At 40.8% G+C, this 15,774-nt stretch overlaps 2 protein-coding genes across 3 annotated transcripts in view; both read right to left on the bottom strand.

Moving 5' to 3' along the window:
* pld2 (phospholipase D2) overlaps window positions 1–5,332 on the bottom strand; it is a 30,126-nt gene extending 24,794 nt beyond the window's left edge. Inside the window, exon 1 of one of the 2 annotated variants that reach the window (XM_066658804.1) lies at window positions 5,315–5,332. The gene's annotated coding sequence lies outside the window, so the exon portion shown is untranslated. Of the gene's footprint in view, window positions 1–4,135; window positions 4,266–5,314 lie in introns of those variants that run through there. The other variant, XM_066658803.1, reaches the window with a different exon arrangement.
* Window positions 5,333–9,686: 4,354 nt separating this feature from the next.
* On the bottom strand, window positions 9,687–15,621 carry chrne (cholinergic receptor, nicotinic, epsilon). The gene is made up of 12 exons (XM_066658817.1): window positions 15,558–15,621; window positions 14,974–15,107; window positions 14,177–14,221; window positions 13,826–13,935; window positions 13,329–13,484; window positions 12,559–12,662; window positions 12,247–12,447; window positions 11,779–11,893; window positions 11,406–11,520; window positions 10,669–10,879; window positions 10,193–10,326; window positions 9,687–9,896 (listed from the first exon to the last, which is right to left on the bottom strand). The coding sequence occupies exons 1-12, from the start codon at window positions 15,619–15,621 to the stop codon at window positions 9,729–9,731; spliced, it is 1,557 nt and encodes a 518-aa protein (XP_066514914.1). The 3' UTR covers window positions 9,687–9,728.
* Window positions 15,622–15,774: the final 153 nt, after the last annotated feature.

Genomic DNA, 15,774 nt, shown 5'->3' with positions numbered 1-15,774 from the left:
AAACACATCGGTAGGTGGAAAGGCTCTACAAATATTTGTGTGAGAGTCACTGGGTGTGTGTGTGAGTCAACGTGTAAATTTGTGCATGATTAGGTGAGTATGTGATGACCTGGCGTTCCTGTCCGGGGTGGGTGCCTGCCTTGAGTCCAATCAGTTTAAGAGTTTAAGACAAAAGATAAATCGGAATATAATCAACATAACAAAAAGGCCATGGAAACAAATAATATTTCCAAAACCATATAATTAATAAATCACAGAGGGCCAAGAACAGATCCCTGGGGAACTCCCTGAGAAACCTGTGGTGTGTAAACAAGTGGAGATTCAACTAGCAGCGTCACATTTACATATCATTTACATGAGGTATGCCCTAAGTCATGCAGATGTTTTGGAAGTGAGCTGGAATTCTTAGTGTTATGACCTAAACCCAAAACAAAACTGTGGAATAAACAGAAGGTGTTCATGTGTTCATTGGCTGAAGGACTTATGGTGCTGGATTAAAACAGGAGGCATGAAGGAAGAGAGAGAGGGCAGATGGACGAGTGAGGTAAGGAATAAGTGAAAGTGCAAGAGAGGAAACGAGGACATGAGTGTTCACATGCTGCACTCCTCCACGTTACTGTGGAGGTTTAAAGCCCATTTGCATGCAAGCAGCCGCCAAATGCTATCACCATGGCAACAGCTTTGCCTATAGTGATATGTGAGTTTACATGCTTTGATAAAATCAGGAAGTTAAGTCGTTGCGGCCGGTATCCCACAGGCCGAGCTTTGGCCGATTATCATCAAACACCATTGATTTACTCACGTCCTGATTTCGGATTAACTCATTTTTCAGCACTTGAAGAGAATGAACTTAAACTTCAGTCATTTGTCCTAATCCAAACGGGTCTCCATCTGCTTCATCTACAGAAAAAGTTTCACTACTAGTCAGAAAATCAAACAAATATGAATTTGAAGTTACAGCGGGATATCATGTCCATTACACGGCCCCTGCTGAGGTTTATAAAGCAGAAGGTGAGTCAGTGGGTTTTCTGCTCTATTCTAAGAGCATGGTAAACATAAGCATGGCTTTAATAAAAAACATTCCGTCAAAACAGACTGCACTAAAGCCTAAGGGTGAGTTTCCCACTGAAAGCTGTTTTCCACTAAAATACCTCTAGTTCTTGAACGGGTACCATTCAAGATTCTTGGAGCTTTCCAGTGAAACGGCCCCCCACATTTCTACCCATTTTGATGCAAACCAAGCATAGATACGTCATCAGCAGGGGGCATTGTGGAGTTGCTCAGTTCCAGTGTTAACGTGGCTGAATTCAGCACCAGAGCCAGACAGATAAAGAAGCAGAACTATGTTTAATCCACTGTTTCCAGCAGGCTCTGATAAGTGTGTAAATGATGCAAACTTCTGAGCCTCCTGAAGAGCTTGTTAAAAGTGACAACAGCAGAGAATAGTAGACAACTTCTGTCACCCTGTCCACAGCTAGAGATGAAGCATTTTCCTGTTTTTATTTCCTTAAATTTCCTGAATAAGAAATCAGATAACGAGTCATTTCCCATTTCAGAATGAAATGTTCCACAGACCCAGCACAGAAGCTGTAAAAGACCTTCTGCAGCTCCACTTTGGGATTGTAGAGCTTCTTAATCTTGACACGCCCACAGATGCAATCATGGTTTGTGCTGGAGTTCCTACTATCATTTGGTTTCAGCTGGGAACAAAATTGTCTAGCTTAGGAACTTATTTATGTAGGTGGAAATAAGCCAGACGGTACCAAGCTAGGGCACAAAATAAGAACTGAACCGGTTCCTCGTTGGTAAAAAGTGAGTGATGAATCTGGTGGGCTCCAGACTCCTTGTGGATGAAGCTGTTACTGAAAATGAATGAATGAACATATAACAGGAGCCATATGTTATAAATCTTTATAGAAAAGAGGGTGAAGGACTAGACAGTGCTGTGAATGGAGACATTCCACTAAAGCAGAGGTCTTTGGATCCAGGTTCCAGGCCAGGATTTTAAAATAGCCAGCCGTAAGGAACCTATACAGGCCAGTCATGTGCATTAGCAGCTGCAGCTATAGTGTCACACCAGACAATTTAAAATCCTGGCCAGGAACATGGATACAAGGTCGGGCTTGGAAGACTTCTGCAGGAAAATTTGTCCAGGACTTGGCTTAATCCCTGTATGGGAATCCAAACTAGAGGCTGGGAACACATCCCAGTACAATTATACTTTAAAATGGTAAGACTTTTGGTGAGGAGATGTGATATAATATGGTAAGCTAAGGAGCTAAGACAAAATATGAGAAGATAATAAAGAATAAATGTGAATAAATGAAGTAATAAACCCTCCAGTGAAGTGTACTCCAACCACTGCTATGTGTGATATTTTGTGTGAAACTACTGAAATTAAGAAGTGATTCGTATTTGGTCGTATCTGTGACTTTACGAGGTCATCCAACAATACTGAAATACGCTGCTGGGGAAATACAAACCCTTAACGTCAACCGCTTCCTCTTTTCACATCACAATCCTCCCCCACCCCCTCCCAACAGAGCCACAAACAACAGCCACGTCCTAAACTCTCGGGAAAAACTCAAAGAGCTCCTCATCCTGCAGGTCCCTGCCAAAGTTTCAAATCAGAAGATTCAGAGAGGCCCACGCAGCAGAGCACACATTACCACACAGCTCAACGAGCTAATGTCTGAGATTAACATTCCTGTGAACAGAGAGGATCAGGTCTTATTCAAAATAAAATCTCAGCCTCAAACACAAAAAAGTGCTGTTAAGTGAGATTCACTGTCCCCTAAACATGTGACCATATCACTACAGTAATGTCCACAGGTGTGAGTGTGCCACCTGTATTACACGTGGGCATGGCTTATACCAAACAGTAAGCAGGTGTATGTATGACCAATTTTAACATGCTTTCTGTATTTACAAAATAACAGAGTCAACCAATCAGGAGCCTTGATTTTGGAGCAAGCTTCCCTATTGGTGAATGGATGCTGAAAATACTGGCTATTCATGATTTCCTGCCCCCCCCCCCTGGAAGATACATAGTGCAGTTTCTGCACTGCAGAGCCCAGAGTAGCAATGAGAGAGGCTTTACTCTCCTACAATGATACTGATGCTGTCATTTCAAGAACAAGGACTACCTAGTGTTGCTTTAACCCAACCTGGTCCCATCACTTAGCCCATATGAGGGGCCAACATTTAAACAGCAGACAAAACATGCTGGTACCATTTATTACCATTGTTTTGGGGTGAGTGAACTGGCAGTGAAGACTGAATCTCACTACCAACTTTGGCAGAAAACAAGTTCAGTTTTGAAGTGGTTGGACAGGAAGAAATGATATTATTGGTGTTACACATGAGTGGACAAATAGTGAGTGCTGTTCTGGGCCAGCGGAGTGTGTGATGTATAATCAGAGCTCTGCAGGATATAGACTTTTGTAACACACTGACACTGGGACAGAATTTTCACCTCAGATTTAAATTAAACATTGATCCAGTCCTAAAATGTCCTCACAACATCCCATGAGAAAAAAATAACCCAGGACTTTCCTACTGCAATCAAAACTCATATCAAGAACCTCACCACCGCTGTCTCAGAGTTGGAGGACCTACCTCTGGTCTGACTCATTTCACCTCAGACTAAGCAAAATCTTTCTGTGAGGGTGACCGTGCCTTTCAATCTTTCTTTCTTTACAAGACTTTCTTCTAGTAAAACAATGTACAGCAGTTTCATTTTTTTCTTGAGGAAAAAACACAGAGTTCAGGTGAACCTTCATTAACACAGCACTTGAGATTTGCTTTGTCTTGAGAAAAGATACAAAAAAAGCACAACTTTAAAGAGGGCAGTTACTTCAATGTACCACCCTTCTTTTTTCCAGCCATTACCTAACTCTGGGCACTCGGAGCTTTCCTTTTTCCGAGTGAGAGGAGTTTCTCCATGACACGAACCACACACATTAGACTCAAAAAGCAAGACACAAAGAGATAAACTTTTACTCTGCTAAAGAGCAGCAGCTGGCTTCTTGTGGAAGCTCCCTATTCTACTGCTGTGGTGTTTTATTGTATCTGCTCCAAATTCAGTGTGAAAACAACTTTCTCTCCTTCGTGAAGAAATAAATCCCCCACTCACCGCCTCCAGAACCGCGTCGAGGTTAGAGTAGTCCGCATCAGTTCAAGACTCTCGGTCCACATTGGTCATCTACACCTTGTGTTCAAACTTTCCACACACTACTTCTTCCCATCCACACACACCCAGAGCCACTTCACTCGGCTAATGTTTTATGTAGGCAGCGAGCTTCTAGGTCGCTCATAACCGTAAACTCTCGAGTAGCAGCCCCGTCTTTTACCCTTAAACCTCACGGCCAGAAAAAGGTACACGTATATTATTTTCACTAAAGATACAAACAGAGTAAATATGTTTTTAAAATGTAAAAAGCCTGTTTTAAAAGTCCAGTTGCGTTCATAAAGTTACATTACATTTGCAGCTAACGTTGGTACACAGCATATTTTCCCCTCAGAAAGAAAGAAATTTGGCCATGGTCCCTGTTAAATATAAACAGTTTTAAAATTTATACACTTATACAATTTGGTACAATCATAAGCACTAACTAAAGTACTGTGTAACCTTGATGCTACCACCACAGTGAGCTTTTTTGAGAATATATGCATTGGTGAAATAACCACGCCTTAATGGGCTGCAAATTGGCTGGGTTCAACATAGGCATGGACTCTGGGTGGATTGGTATCAGTTATTAGAGGGACCCAGGGGGTCTACCTGTATCATATGAGCAACCCAGTAACTCTATATATGCGGCACCCGCATGGGAATGTGGGAATGAATACAGGCTACCTGAGTTTAGACTTACAGCCCAGACGGGCTCTGTGTTTAACCCGTCCTGATCTCATCACTGCCCCTAAATGGAATCCTGTTAAATTCTCATGGACAAAATTTGCTAGATCCCTTCCCTTCTCTGGAGTGATTGAGTCAGTGGGTTCTCATTTGACTCAACAGCTGTCAAGCTTGCTAAACTGAGATATCCTGCTTGGTTGAAGAGTCTCCTGGATTATTAGTTAGCCAGATAACTTAAGCCCAACACTGACGATTGTCCACGTTATGAGTTTTAGTTCTTTCTTCATAAATAACTCCCTACTTAAGCTCACCCCCCTATACAGATCATGTATACCGTAAACACTGTAATAGCAGCGGAAACATAGTCCGAGCCTTTTTACCGCAAACCTTCGAGTAGCAGCTCCATAACAAAGCATTCAAAATACACGCAGAGGCCGATAATCGACTACATGTGCTTACCCTACAGTATCCAGTCATCTGAGACCAACACCTCAGTTGCAGCAAACCCGCACACTGTGTGATTTATCGCAAAATTCACGAATATGTCCCACATTCTTGGAGTCCTCCGTCATAACGCAGCTTCTCTACCGTAATCAATGTAGAAGCAGGGCAATGTCTGGCACAACCAGTGGAATCCACGTTCACTGATATCTATTACTAAGGACTGTGATGCAGATTCATGTTTATCATCTTATCAAACTAAAATTGTGATCTAAAATCAGCTGAGTTTTTAGACAGAAAATACAGGTGTTATTCTGACCTCTGACTCTGAAGTGACTCGATAATTTACTAAAGTAATTAGTAGCCTTAATTATATTAATGAACCATATTGAAGTATCTAGATGCAGTGGCCCTATGGAAATATACTGTCTTCACTCCCTCTCTTGTACTCTCACTCTTTTTCCCACACACCTCCACACACACACACACACACACACACACACACACACACACATTTCTTCTCAGTTTATATAATAGTATGAACTGTGGAAACCAGTCTGAGAACATAGTTCAGCTTGGTGAGTGGGTGTCTATTCAAGGCGTGAAGCGGTCAGAATATTTCCTGCACAAAATATGTTGAATATCCAGTGTCATAACATGGTAATAAATTCCTGGAAAGAAACTAAAAATATTCATAGAAAAAAAAAAATCCATTTACCTGTTGTTAGTGATGACAGTGTCCTGCAGAAACACCACACTTAAATTCTTAATTATTAATTAATTATTTAATTATTATTTAATTAATTATTAAATTTCCATCCATCCATTATCTGTAACCGCTTATCCAATTTTTAGGGTCGCGGGGGGTCCAGAGCCTACCTGGAATCATTGGGCGCAAGGCAGGAATACATCCTGGAGGGGACGCAGGGCAACACAGACACACACACATATTCACTCACACCTACGGACACTTTCGAGTCGCCAATCAACCTGCAACGTGTGTTTTTGGACTGTGGGAGGAAACCGGAGCACCCGGAGGAAACCCACACGGACACGGGGAGAACACACCAACTCCTCACAGACAGTCACCCGGAGCGGGAATCGAACCCACAACCTCCAGGCCCCTGGAGCTGTCTGACTGCGACACTACCTGCTGGTGGCGCCCAATGATTCCAGGTAGGGTCTGGCCCCACTGAATTGGATAAGTGGTTACAGGTAATGAATGAATAATTAAAGGAGTGAGTAGCATGTTTAATTTATTGTCTGTCATTCTCCTCCAACCTGTAATAGGAAGAACCTTTGTTTTGCTACTTTGGACTGCAGAAACTTCCCTATGTAGGCCCCATGTATGAGTGGGACCCCTGCTGAAGGCAATGATAATCCCGTACTGCTATAGGGTCACAGGGGCCTGGGTTCAATCCTCATATTGGTTTACTGCATTTCAGGAGCTTTTTGTGTTCTTTTTGTGTCTGATTGGGATTCATCCCAAAGTAAAAAAAAAAAGAAAAAAAAATAGAAAACACTGAGCACATGTGTAACTGGGTTTCTGTAATGAGCTGTAGGGCAGAGACCTGTTCTCCCTATTGTAAGAGCCTCCAGTAAGACATCATGGAAAGATGTTTACCAGACTTTGTTTATGGTAACAGTGTTGCTGCTTTGCTACCCATTGTTAAAGATGGCCCTCAGAACTGTAGGAACTTGAAGGAAGTATAGGGAGTTATAGATTTGTTTCAAATAAATTAACTGTTGCTGTGAAAACATTTGCAGAGGGTGTGCTCGCATGGAGACCATTAGGTTTCAATCAAAATTTCAAGTCATTTTCAATTTGGACAGCTCTCAATGATGTAGTTTGCTTAAAGAAAAGGAGAAGTACAAAAAAGGAAGGAACAAATGTGCTGAAATGAATGAATAAGATGGGGTTCGTTGCTATTTCATATTGACAGTGATTCTCCGCTGTTCATAATTATAGTTAAATCCCTACCCTGAAACATTGCTCTAGAATGTGTTACTACATACTGTATAGTGTGTGAAATCAAACTTCATCCTTTTAGACAAATATAGTAGAGTTTTCTGTCAAAGATGTCACTTTTAGCTACTTTTTAATGTGATAAAGTGTGGTTTTGTGGTCAACCAGGTTTGGCACTGTTCTTAGCTGCTGTGTTTTCTCTAAACGCATTAATCATTTTGCAGATCCCCCTGTAACTAAATAATTGAAATCTATTCCTTTCACACACTGCTGATGTTATAGATAAGGGATAGGTTCTATTAGGCCTACAAATAATACCCCTTTCCTTTTCTTGTTGGTTGACTGCATTCAGGAAATTCTCAAGTAACAACAATCTTTCCACAGAAGAACAGTGCAGATGCAGGTTCTTAATTCAGATTCTGCAGAAACACACCTGAATAGACTTTAATGAATTTGTCCATGAATAATTGTATGAGGCTTGCTCATGATTGGTTAAAATGAACACACCACACCATCTTTTATGGACAGGATTGTCCTCTTATTCTCACATTTCACAAAACAAGGTCAGTGTTCGTGTGTAGTACACAAGTTCAGTTTTTCACTTGAACAAACTTTTTTAATAGCCTTTGCAAATATTAAACATCTGACTTAAACATCACATAAGTGTATTCAGAAAGCTTCTAAGAGAAGGTGAGCTCATGTATGATCAGATTCCTCTTTTATTTTCATTTAACCACACAGGAACTGGGCTCTGTTCTGATAAAGCTTTATAAAAACAGGATCTGGGCCAATTTCCCAAAGGCTTCATAGTGTTAAGATCACGTTTTAATGGTGGTGTAAGCATTATATGCTGCCTCTCAGTTAAGATGATCGTCAAGGGGACATATTATACCTATATTCCATAAGGGAATACAGTTCTGGGTCTTAAATGATAATGGACCACATGCTATTCACCCCGACCCGAGCTCATAGTAGTTGTTAGCAAGGAGCAGAAGCCCTGGTTTTAATCGTTTTAACTCTGTTCTCTTTCTTCTCCATTCTCATTTTCTCAGTTTTTAATCAATGCTCTTATTTCTCCATGCTCGTTGTGTCTGTTTTGGTCTGTCTTTGCACTCTCACATAAACATGGGTCCACAGCTTTGATTCGTGAGACTCAGACAAAGAGATTTCTAAAGGACAATTCTGTGTGGTCTTATTTCATAGCTTGTTGGTTTGTGGGCTCCAGGTACAGAAATGAATGTGCACATGCACTGAACATGTGTTTGTTCACAATATATCCCCTTTAAAACAAACATTTGTCTTAGGAACTTGGTCCCAGATCAGCAGAGTAGATACAGTGGCTTTGCAATATAAAATAGCACTTAATAAGCTTTGATTATCATCATCAAAAAAAAAAAAAAAGTAAGAGATGTTATTAAAATTTAAGAAGCAAATCAATCAAAGTCTTATCCATACACTCTCATCCACTGAGATATTAAATCTTCAGTATAAATAAAAGACATAACAACAGATAATAAAATAACAATACAAGTACACTCTTAAAAATAAAGGTGCCAGATAGAGGTTTGTGGTTATGATCATGTGTTTGAAGGCTGAGCTTTGGAAAATGAGATTTTTGGTGGTTTCTTGAGTGTGGCAATATCTGACTAGCAAGCTAATGCTAACTGAAACCAGCTAGCTACTTACAGCTAATTTTCATGCCTGTGTTAGCAGATGTAGTCCCTTGTATAATCAAAAAATATTTAGCAATTTATATTTTTGAGTGTACATTTACTACCACAGTATAAAGATAAATAACTATATTACCCACAATTACTTGGGAGAGGGACTTCCAAAATGGATCCTGGTGACCATCCTTCGGTGGTAAATACACTCTTAAAAATAAAGGTGTTTAAAGGGGTCTTAAGAAAAATGACAGTCAGTTCTCAGTGCTTTGCCATTTTGGACTGAAAAATATTTTGCGACCTCACCTCATTTAATAAAACAGTTATAAATGTGAACTGTTGAAATCTGTTACAGAAGCAGTGACGGTTGATTTTAAGGCTGCAACACAGGAAAAAATAAACGATGAAAATCTGAACAAAATATATCATATAAACCAAGAACCATTTAAAATGATTCTGATGTGGCACAGAACACAAAGAAGAGTCCAAGGAAACATATCTATGGTAGATCAGTCCATACGAATCCCGCAATAACAAGAGAATTTGCAGAAGAAGAATTTACAGCAAGTCAGACACAACCTCTCAATTTAGGAAAAGGCTGCTGATGAACCCACTCATAAAGTCCAGTGATTCCTAAACTGCTACCAATACAGAGGGATATGCACAAACTCTTCTGTATTACTGAGTTTATCTGAACTGAGACTTTGAAATCTCTAAGACGAGTGGTGGTTAAGATACAATATGGTTGTGTAGCTTAGAGTTTGAACAGGTTTAAACTGTGTCTCTGAATCAGAGCTCCTCTTTAATCAGGAGTGTATTTTTTGTTCTCCCAGGAGAAGGGATACTCTGGCACTTGGTTGAAGTGACCCATGAGGAAAATGGCCACTGTCCCAATGGAGAAGAGGAGGATAGCTGCCCAGAAACACACTTTATCAACCATTTTCCCAATCAGCACCCAACTCTCCATCTCCTGAGAAAAAACACACACACACATACAGAGAGAAATCAGCACATTTGTAGAAAGCTATACAAATAGGAATGTGTAAGTAATAAGGGATTAATTGAAATGAATATACAGAACTTATTATTATTATTATTATTATTATTATTATTATTATTATTATTATTATTATTATTGCTAATAATTTCACCATGGTAACAAACTGTAAGTCTTCACATAAGTCAACATGCTTGGGCTTGCCATCATCCAATGGACAAATATCCACACACACACGCATACACACACACACACACACACACACTTACAGATCCGATGTCATTCTGTTGTCTGGTGCTCTCAGCGATAAAGTTGCAGGCATCAACACACTCCTTAATCTCTGGAGCTGCCTGAGCCAGACTCTTATATAGAGTTGCAGTGCTGCTCACATCTATGGTGCCCACTAGAGGGAGACACAAGCACACACACACACACACACACACACACACACACACACACACACACACACACACACACACACATCCATCCATCCATTATCTGTAACCGCTTATCCAATTTAGGGTCGCGGGGGGTCCAGAGCCTACCTGGAATCATCGGGCGCAAGGCGGGAATACACCCTGGAGGGGACGCCAGTCCTTCACAGGGCAACACAGACACACACACATTCTAATTCATTCTTTTTTTATATAGTGCAGTGGAACTAGGTTTCAATGTGTGTGCGTGTGTGTGTGTGTGTGTGTGTGTGTGTGTGTGTGTGTGTGTGTGTGTGTGTGTCCATACATACCAAAGGAACGTGTGAGCCCGTGTCTCTCTCTCTGTTTGTCAAACATCATCTCACTCCTGGGCTGCTTCAAAACATATTCCTCCGCCCGCTGCATCAGGCCAAAGGAACTACGTCTCCTCTCTCTTACACCCCCAATCCCACTTTCCTCCTCCTCACCATCATCCACCAGCGGCGCCATGCCCAGGAACCGAGGGACCATCTCCAGGAATATCTGAAGAAGAAGACAGAGAGAGAAATTTAAAAGCCTTAGTTTGTTAGTGACTTAAATCACTGGCCACTACCAGAATGCAACTAGTGCAGCATTTAAGGTGGAACAGAAAATCCAAATTAATCGATTGCTTATCCTTTGTATCTCGGATGTGTATCTGAATTTTTTTGGCATCTGAATGTGGTCTATAGAATTTGAGCAACTTCAAAATATATTGTTTGAATTTTTTTCAGCTTGAATATTTTATCCGAATTTATTAACCTTGAATAATAACAGTAAAAACGTGTTCTTGAAAATTGATGAGTTCAGTTAAAGAGAAATTATATTCAGATGCATAATTGTGAAGCAAAATATTCATAGGTGGAAATCTGAAGACTTAAATAAAAAAAAAATCTGATTTTTCTGAATCTGAATTTTCTTCCATAGGCGCTGAAGTCAGTGCGTTGTAAACATATCTATTCCGTCTTGAAGTGTGCTGCATTAGACTCTAGAATGAGATCTTCCAACTCACACACACCCTGAGACTTACATGTTTGAGGGTGCGAGACATGGTGTGTGTGCTGGGGCTGCGCAGGGAGAAGTTGAGGACAATGATGCAGTTGGTGACGATGAGTGTGGTCACGGACATGACAAAGATCAGGTACCTGTCACAGGGGATCCCACCAGAGAGGAGCATTTAGAGAAACAGAACCTTTGGAAGAATAACCTTAACATCTATCTGTTTCAATGTGTTATCAGTTCTTTTTTTTTACATACAGTGAAACACTTTAGCTTGACCTTCTTTACTAATAGACTGATCACTAGAGATGCAGCCAAGTGGGATTATGGGGAAAAATACTGAAACATTACCTTAAATGAGAACACACACACATAAACCTACACCCACTCATATACACACTCACTTTCCAATGAGAGGTACAGAGAGAGAGGTTTCAGGAACCTTCTGAGCAATGAGAAAGAGAAACACAGTCTGAGCCAATAGAACTGAGATAGACACTGTCAACTTCTGTCCTCCAGCTGAAAAGAGTGAGGGAGGGGTGGGGTTAGAAAGAAAAAAGTGTGAGAGAGGAATTGAATGATAGACATACAAAAAGAGGAATATGTGAGAAAGAAAAGCATTAAAAGAACAAGAAAAAAATTAAAAAGAGAAGTGTGAGATAAAAAATAAGGGAAGGAGAGAGGAACAGAGAAAAGAAAAAGACGACAGAAAAAGACAGAAAAGTGTATACAAGAGAGAGAAAGAAATTGTGAGACCGACAAAAAGAGCGGAATATGTGAAACAGAAAAGCATTAAAGCAAGAAAAAGAATACTGTGTAGATAATAAATATAGACATATTTGATTATATAAAATATATTTGTCCATCCTGACCCTGGGCTGGAAGAAAGTAAGCCAGGACGACGAGTGAGGAGATGAGAGAGCAGGGCAGGATGATATTGATGATGTAGAAGAGAGGTTTCCTCTGGATGATGAGATTGAAATAAACCTCTTGGTACTCCAAGTCATCTGGAGAGTAGCGGGGATTGGTCAGTTTTCGCGCTGGACGATGCTTTATGGCCCATTCTCCATTTTCTGCAGAAACAGCCCAGGTTTATTATACTCAGTGTTAGCATGACAGTAAGAACCTGTGGATTTGGTACGAGCTGTGCTGTCACTGGTGTGTGTGCTGTGTAAGTCTGTTACCAGTGAAGGCCTCTGGGTCGATGTCCACCCACTCAATGGGTTTCTTGTTCTCTGCATCGATAGCCAGGATCATGTCGATCTCATTAGCACTGTAGGTTTGAGACCTGCCATAAAGAGGCAAAAGGGAGGAAAATGCATTGTGTGGACTGTTAGCATGGAGTTTGTTTTTATTATTTGGTAGCATTGTAATGCATAGGGGCTTATAACTTTCTAATGTGGCCATTGTATTATAACATATGCATTCACTGGCCACTTTATCAGAAACACTTTTATTATAGCTCCGTTTTGGTGTACAGTTAGAGACTGATTCTGGATAGACTCCAGACCCTCCACAACACTGAGCTGAATAAAGGGTTACGATGAATGAATGAATGAATGAATGAATGAGTTAGAGACAACCTGTTGTTACAGGGACACAGACATGTCTTGTCTGAATATTATTAGGTGGTGGACCACTCTTAATTTATGATTAACCATGAAATGAAACACACACACACAATCACACACACACACACACACACACACACACAAATCCATGTCAGTGTTACTGCTGTGCTTAGAATGGCCTTTCATTATATCTGGACAACAGCAACTCCAGCCCAGTAGACAGCAGCTGAAGACTTTGCAGTAACATATTTATAGTGTTGTAGACATTATTTAGTGGCCAGTGAGTGGAAGTACAAATTGGACAGTGTCCTGGAACATATCAGTTTGCTTAGCAAGTTGCTAACCATGTACACTATATGGATAATTGTTTGATGTCCTCTTACCTGAAGACCAGTGTACAATTCTGCCAGTCGAAGGGAAAATAGGTGATTTCAATTGCGCAGGTGCTGCGGTAAATGGCTGGAGGCAACCAGTACATGCTGCCGTCACTGAAGATTAGCACATTAGCGTAATATGCTACATCAAATTTGCCATCAATGCTGCAGAGAGAGAGAGAGAGATGCGGGAGGTATTGGTTGTCAGTACTAATGTTACCTCAGAACATTTTTCTTTGTTCAGTTTTGGTGCTACAATGCTATCAGAGGCTAAAAACATTAGAAATCAATAGTTGTTTAAATGTTTTTTTATAAAACACCCTGAGACATTCTAACCTCCTGAACTCTTTCACATTTCATCTTAAAACATTTTTAACAACACTGAATGACTTATGAACCTTATAAATTAAAACCAATTTCACCAACAGCAGCCCAATAACTCTCCACTCATTTTAATGTAGATATTAGATCTGTTTTTAAAACCCATACAGAGCTATCCTCCTCACTTGTTCTCCAGAACTATGTCCGGCAGCCACACAGTGTTGTAGGGAACACGGATCACACCGATTTCATGGTAATCCGAGGTGTTCCACGCCAGTCGATAATCATGCCATTGCTGAAATCAGTTAAGAAAAAGGGGCAAAAAAAAAAGGAACGTGATAGACGAGATATAACACTACAAGAGTAACATGGTATTGCAAGGTAGAGAAGAAATGCATGCTAAACGTAGAAGAAAAGAAAAACAAGATAACATTGAGAGAGAAGATGAGAAGAATATCTTGGAGCATACTCAAAGCATAAACTCAGTGAAGGGGGCACAGAAAATGGTATAGAGGCTAGGCTAACAGTTTACTCACGATTTCAATCCACACATTGGTGGTCAGCGTCTCTTCCTTCTCGTTCTGTCACAAATAAAATATTTGTTTAAAAACAACAAATAATGCAATAGTAAAAACTTTAATTGTTATGAAGGTTAGTTGGATCCATATTCAAATACTATTTGTGGTTGTGTTGAGATGTGTAACAATGCTGTATGTGGATCAGACACAGCAGTGCTCCTGGAGTTTTATACACTATGTCCAATCACAGTCTGTTAGACATTCCTACCTTGTTGGTCCACATTCGGTTTTTGTTGGTCATCCTCTAGTCCTTCATCCCACAAGATTCACACAGGATTCACACAGGATTCACACAAAAGCATTCACACAGGATGCTTTTGTTCGGTGGTCTATTCTCAGTCCAGCAGTGACACTGAGGGGTGTAAAAATTCCACTAACTCCGCTGTGTCTGACCCACTTGTACCAGCGCAATAGATACTAACACACCATCACTATGTCAGTACCTCTGCAGCACTGAGGTTCATCAGCCACATCATACCAGCCGTGTTGTGGTCCTGTGAGGCTACTGACCACTGAATAACAGTAAGAAATTGCACTAACAATGTATACAGAGTCTGTAATTGTAGAACTACAGAGTGCTCATGTATGGTCAGTGGAGCAGAGAGAATGGAAAGTGAGTGTAAACAAAAGGAGGTAGTTTTAATGTTTTGGCTGCAAGGTGTATATATTAGTGGTTTCAGTGCGTGCAGTGTGTGCTTCTGTGGTTGTTACTGTGAGTGTGAATTGCATATTTTTTTCGTTTAGGAGATCGTTACCAGGGAAATGAGGTTTGTGAGAGTCAGTTTGACCTGAACCTCCACTTTATCGTCTGGGTGCCTCACTGGGCGGATGTTCTTATTGTAGTTTTTAAACTTATCCGCAATCAGCTGAGACTCTTCGTTCCCACTGACTGAGAGAGAGGGAGGGAGGAGGGAGGAGGGAGGGGGGAGAGAGAATGAGTTACAAATAATGAGCCGTTCTCACACACACAGACCATAGATAACCTAAACACAGCCTTACGAACAACATATTTAGAGACAGAGAGAACAAAGCAATAGGAGAAGTTAGAAGGAAGCAACATAAAAAATAGACAAAGAGAGAGCAATGGAGAGTGAATACGAAGAATCAGAGTATAAAGAGAGAGTAAAAACACTAGAGATCGAATAAATGAGAGAAAGAAAGGGATAGAGAAAATTGTCAATGATAAAGAGACAGCAAAACAGTGAGTGAGAAACAGAGTGATTCTTTCACTGCATGCTTATTATTTTCTTATTAAATACAGATCTTTAGGATTTAAAGGGTTAAACTACCACAAAACTACTGGGAGCCAGGTGTCACCCACTGAAAGAAGCCCACTCACCTCTCGCAGCAGTGACCATAAGCACGGCCACCGTCAAACAGGTCCAGACGGACCGGGCCTCCATCTCTGGGCCCTGAAGAGTGTCTGAAGCGGCTTTGTAAAGAAGACAGATCCAGGGCAGTTATTTGCCTTCCCCTTTCTGTCCAGCTGTCACTGCGTCAGGCTCGGGTTTCACTGTTACCCCACACCCCCGGAGTAGCCCCCCATTACCATCCCC

Source organism: Hoplias malabaricus, chromosome 2 (genome assembly GCF_029633855.1).
Source record: "Hoplias malabaricus isolate fHopMal1 chromosome 2, fHopMal1.hap1, whole genome shotgun sequence".
NCBI lineage: Eukaryota > Metazoa > Chordata > Actinopteri > Characiformes > Erythrinidae > Hoplias > Hoplias malabaricus.
This window is presented reverse-complemented; position numbering and strand designations above follow the sequence as displayed.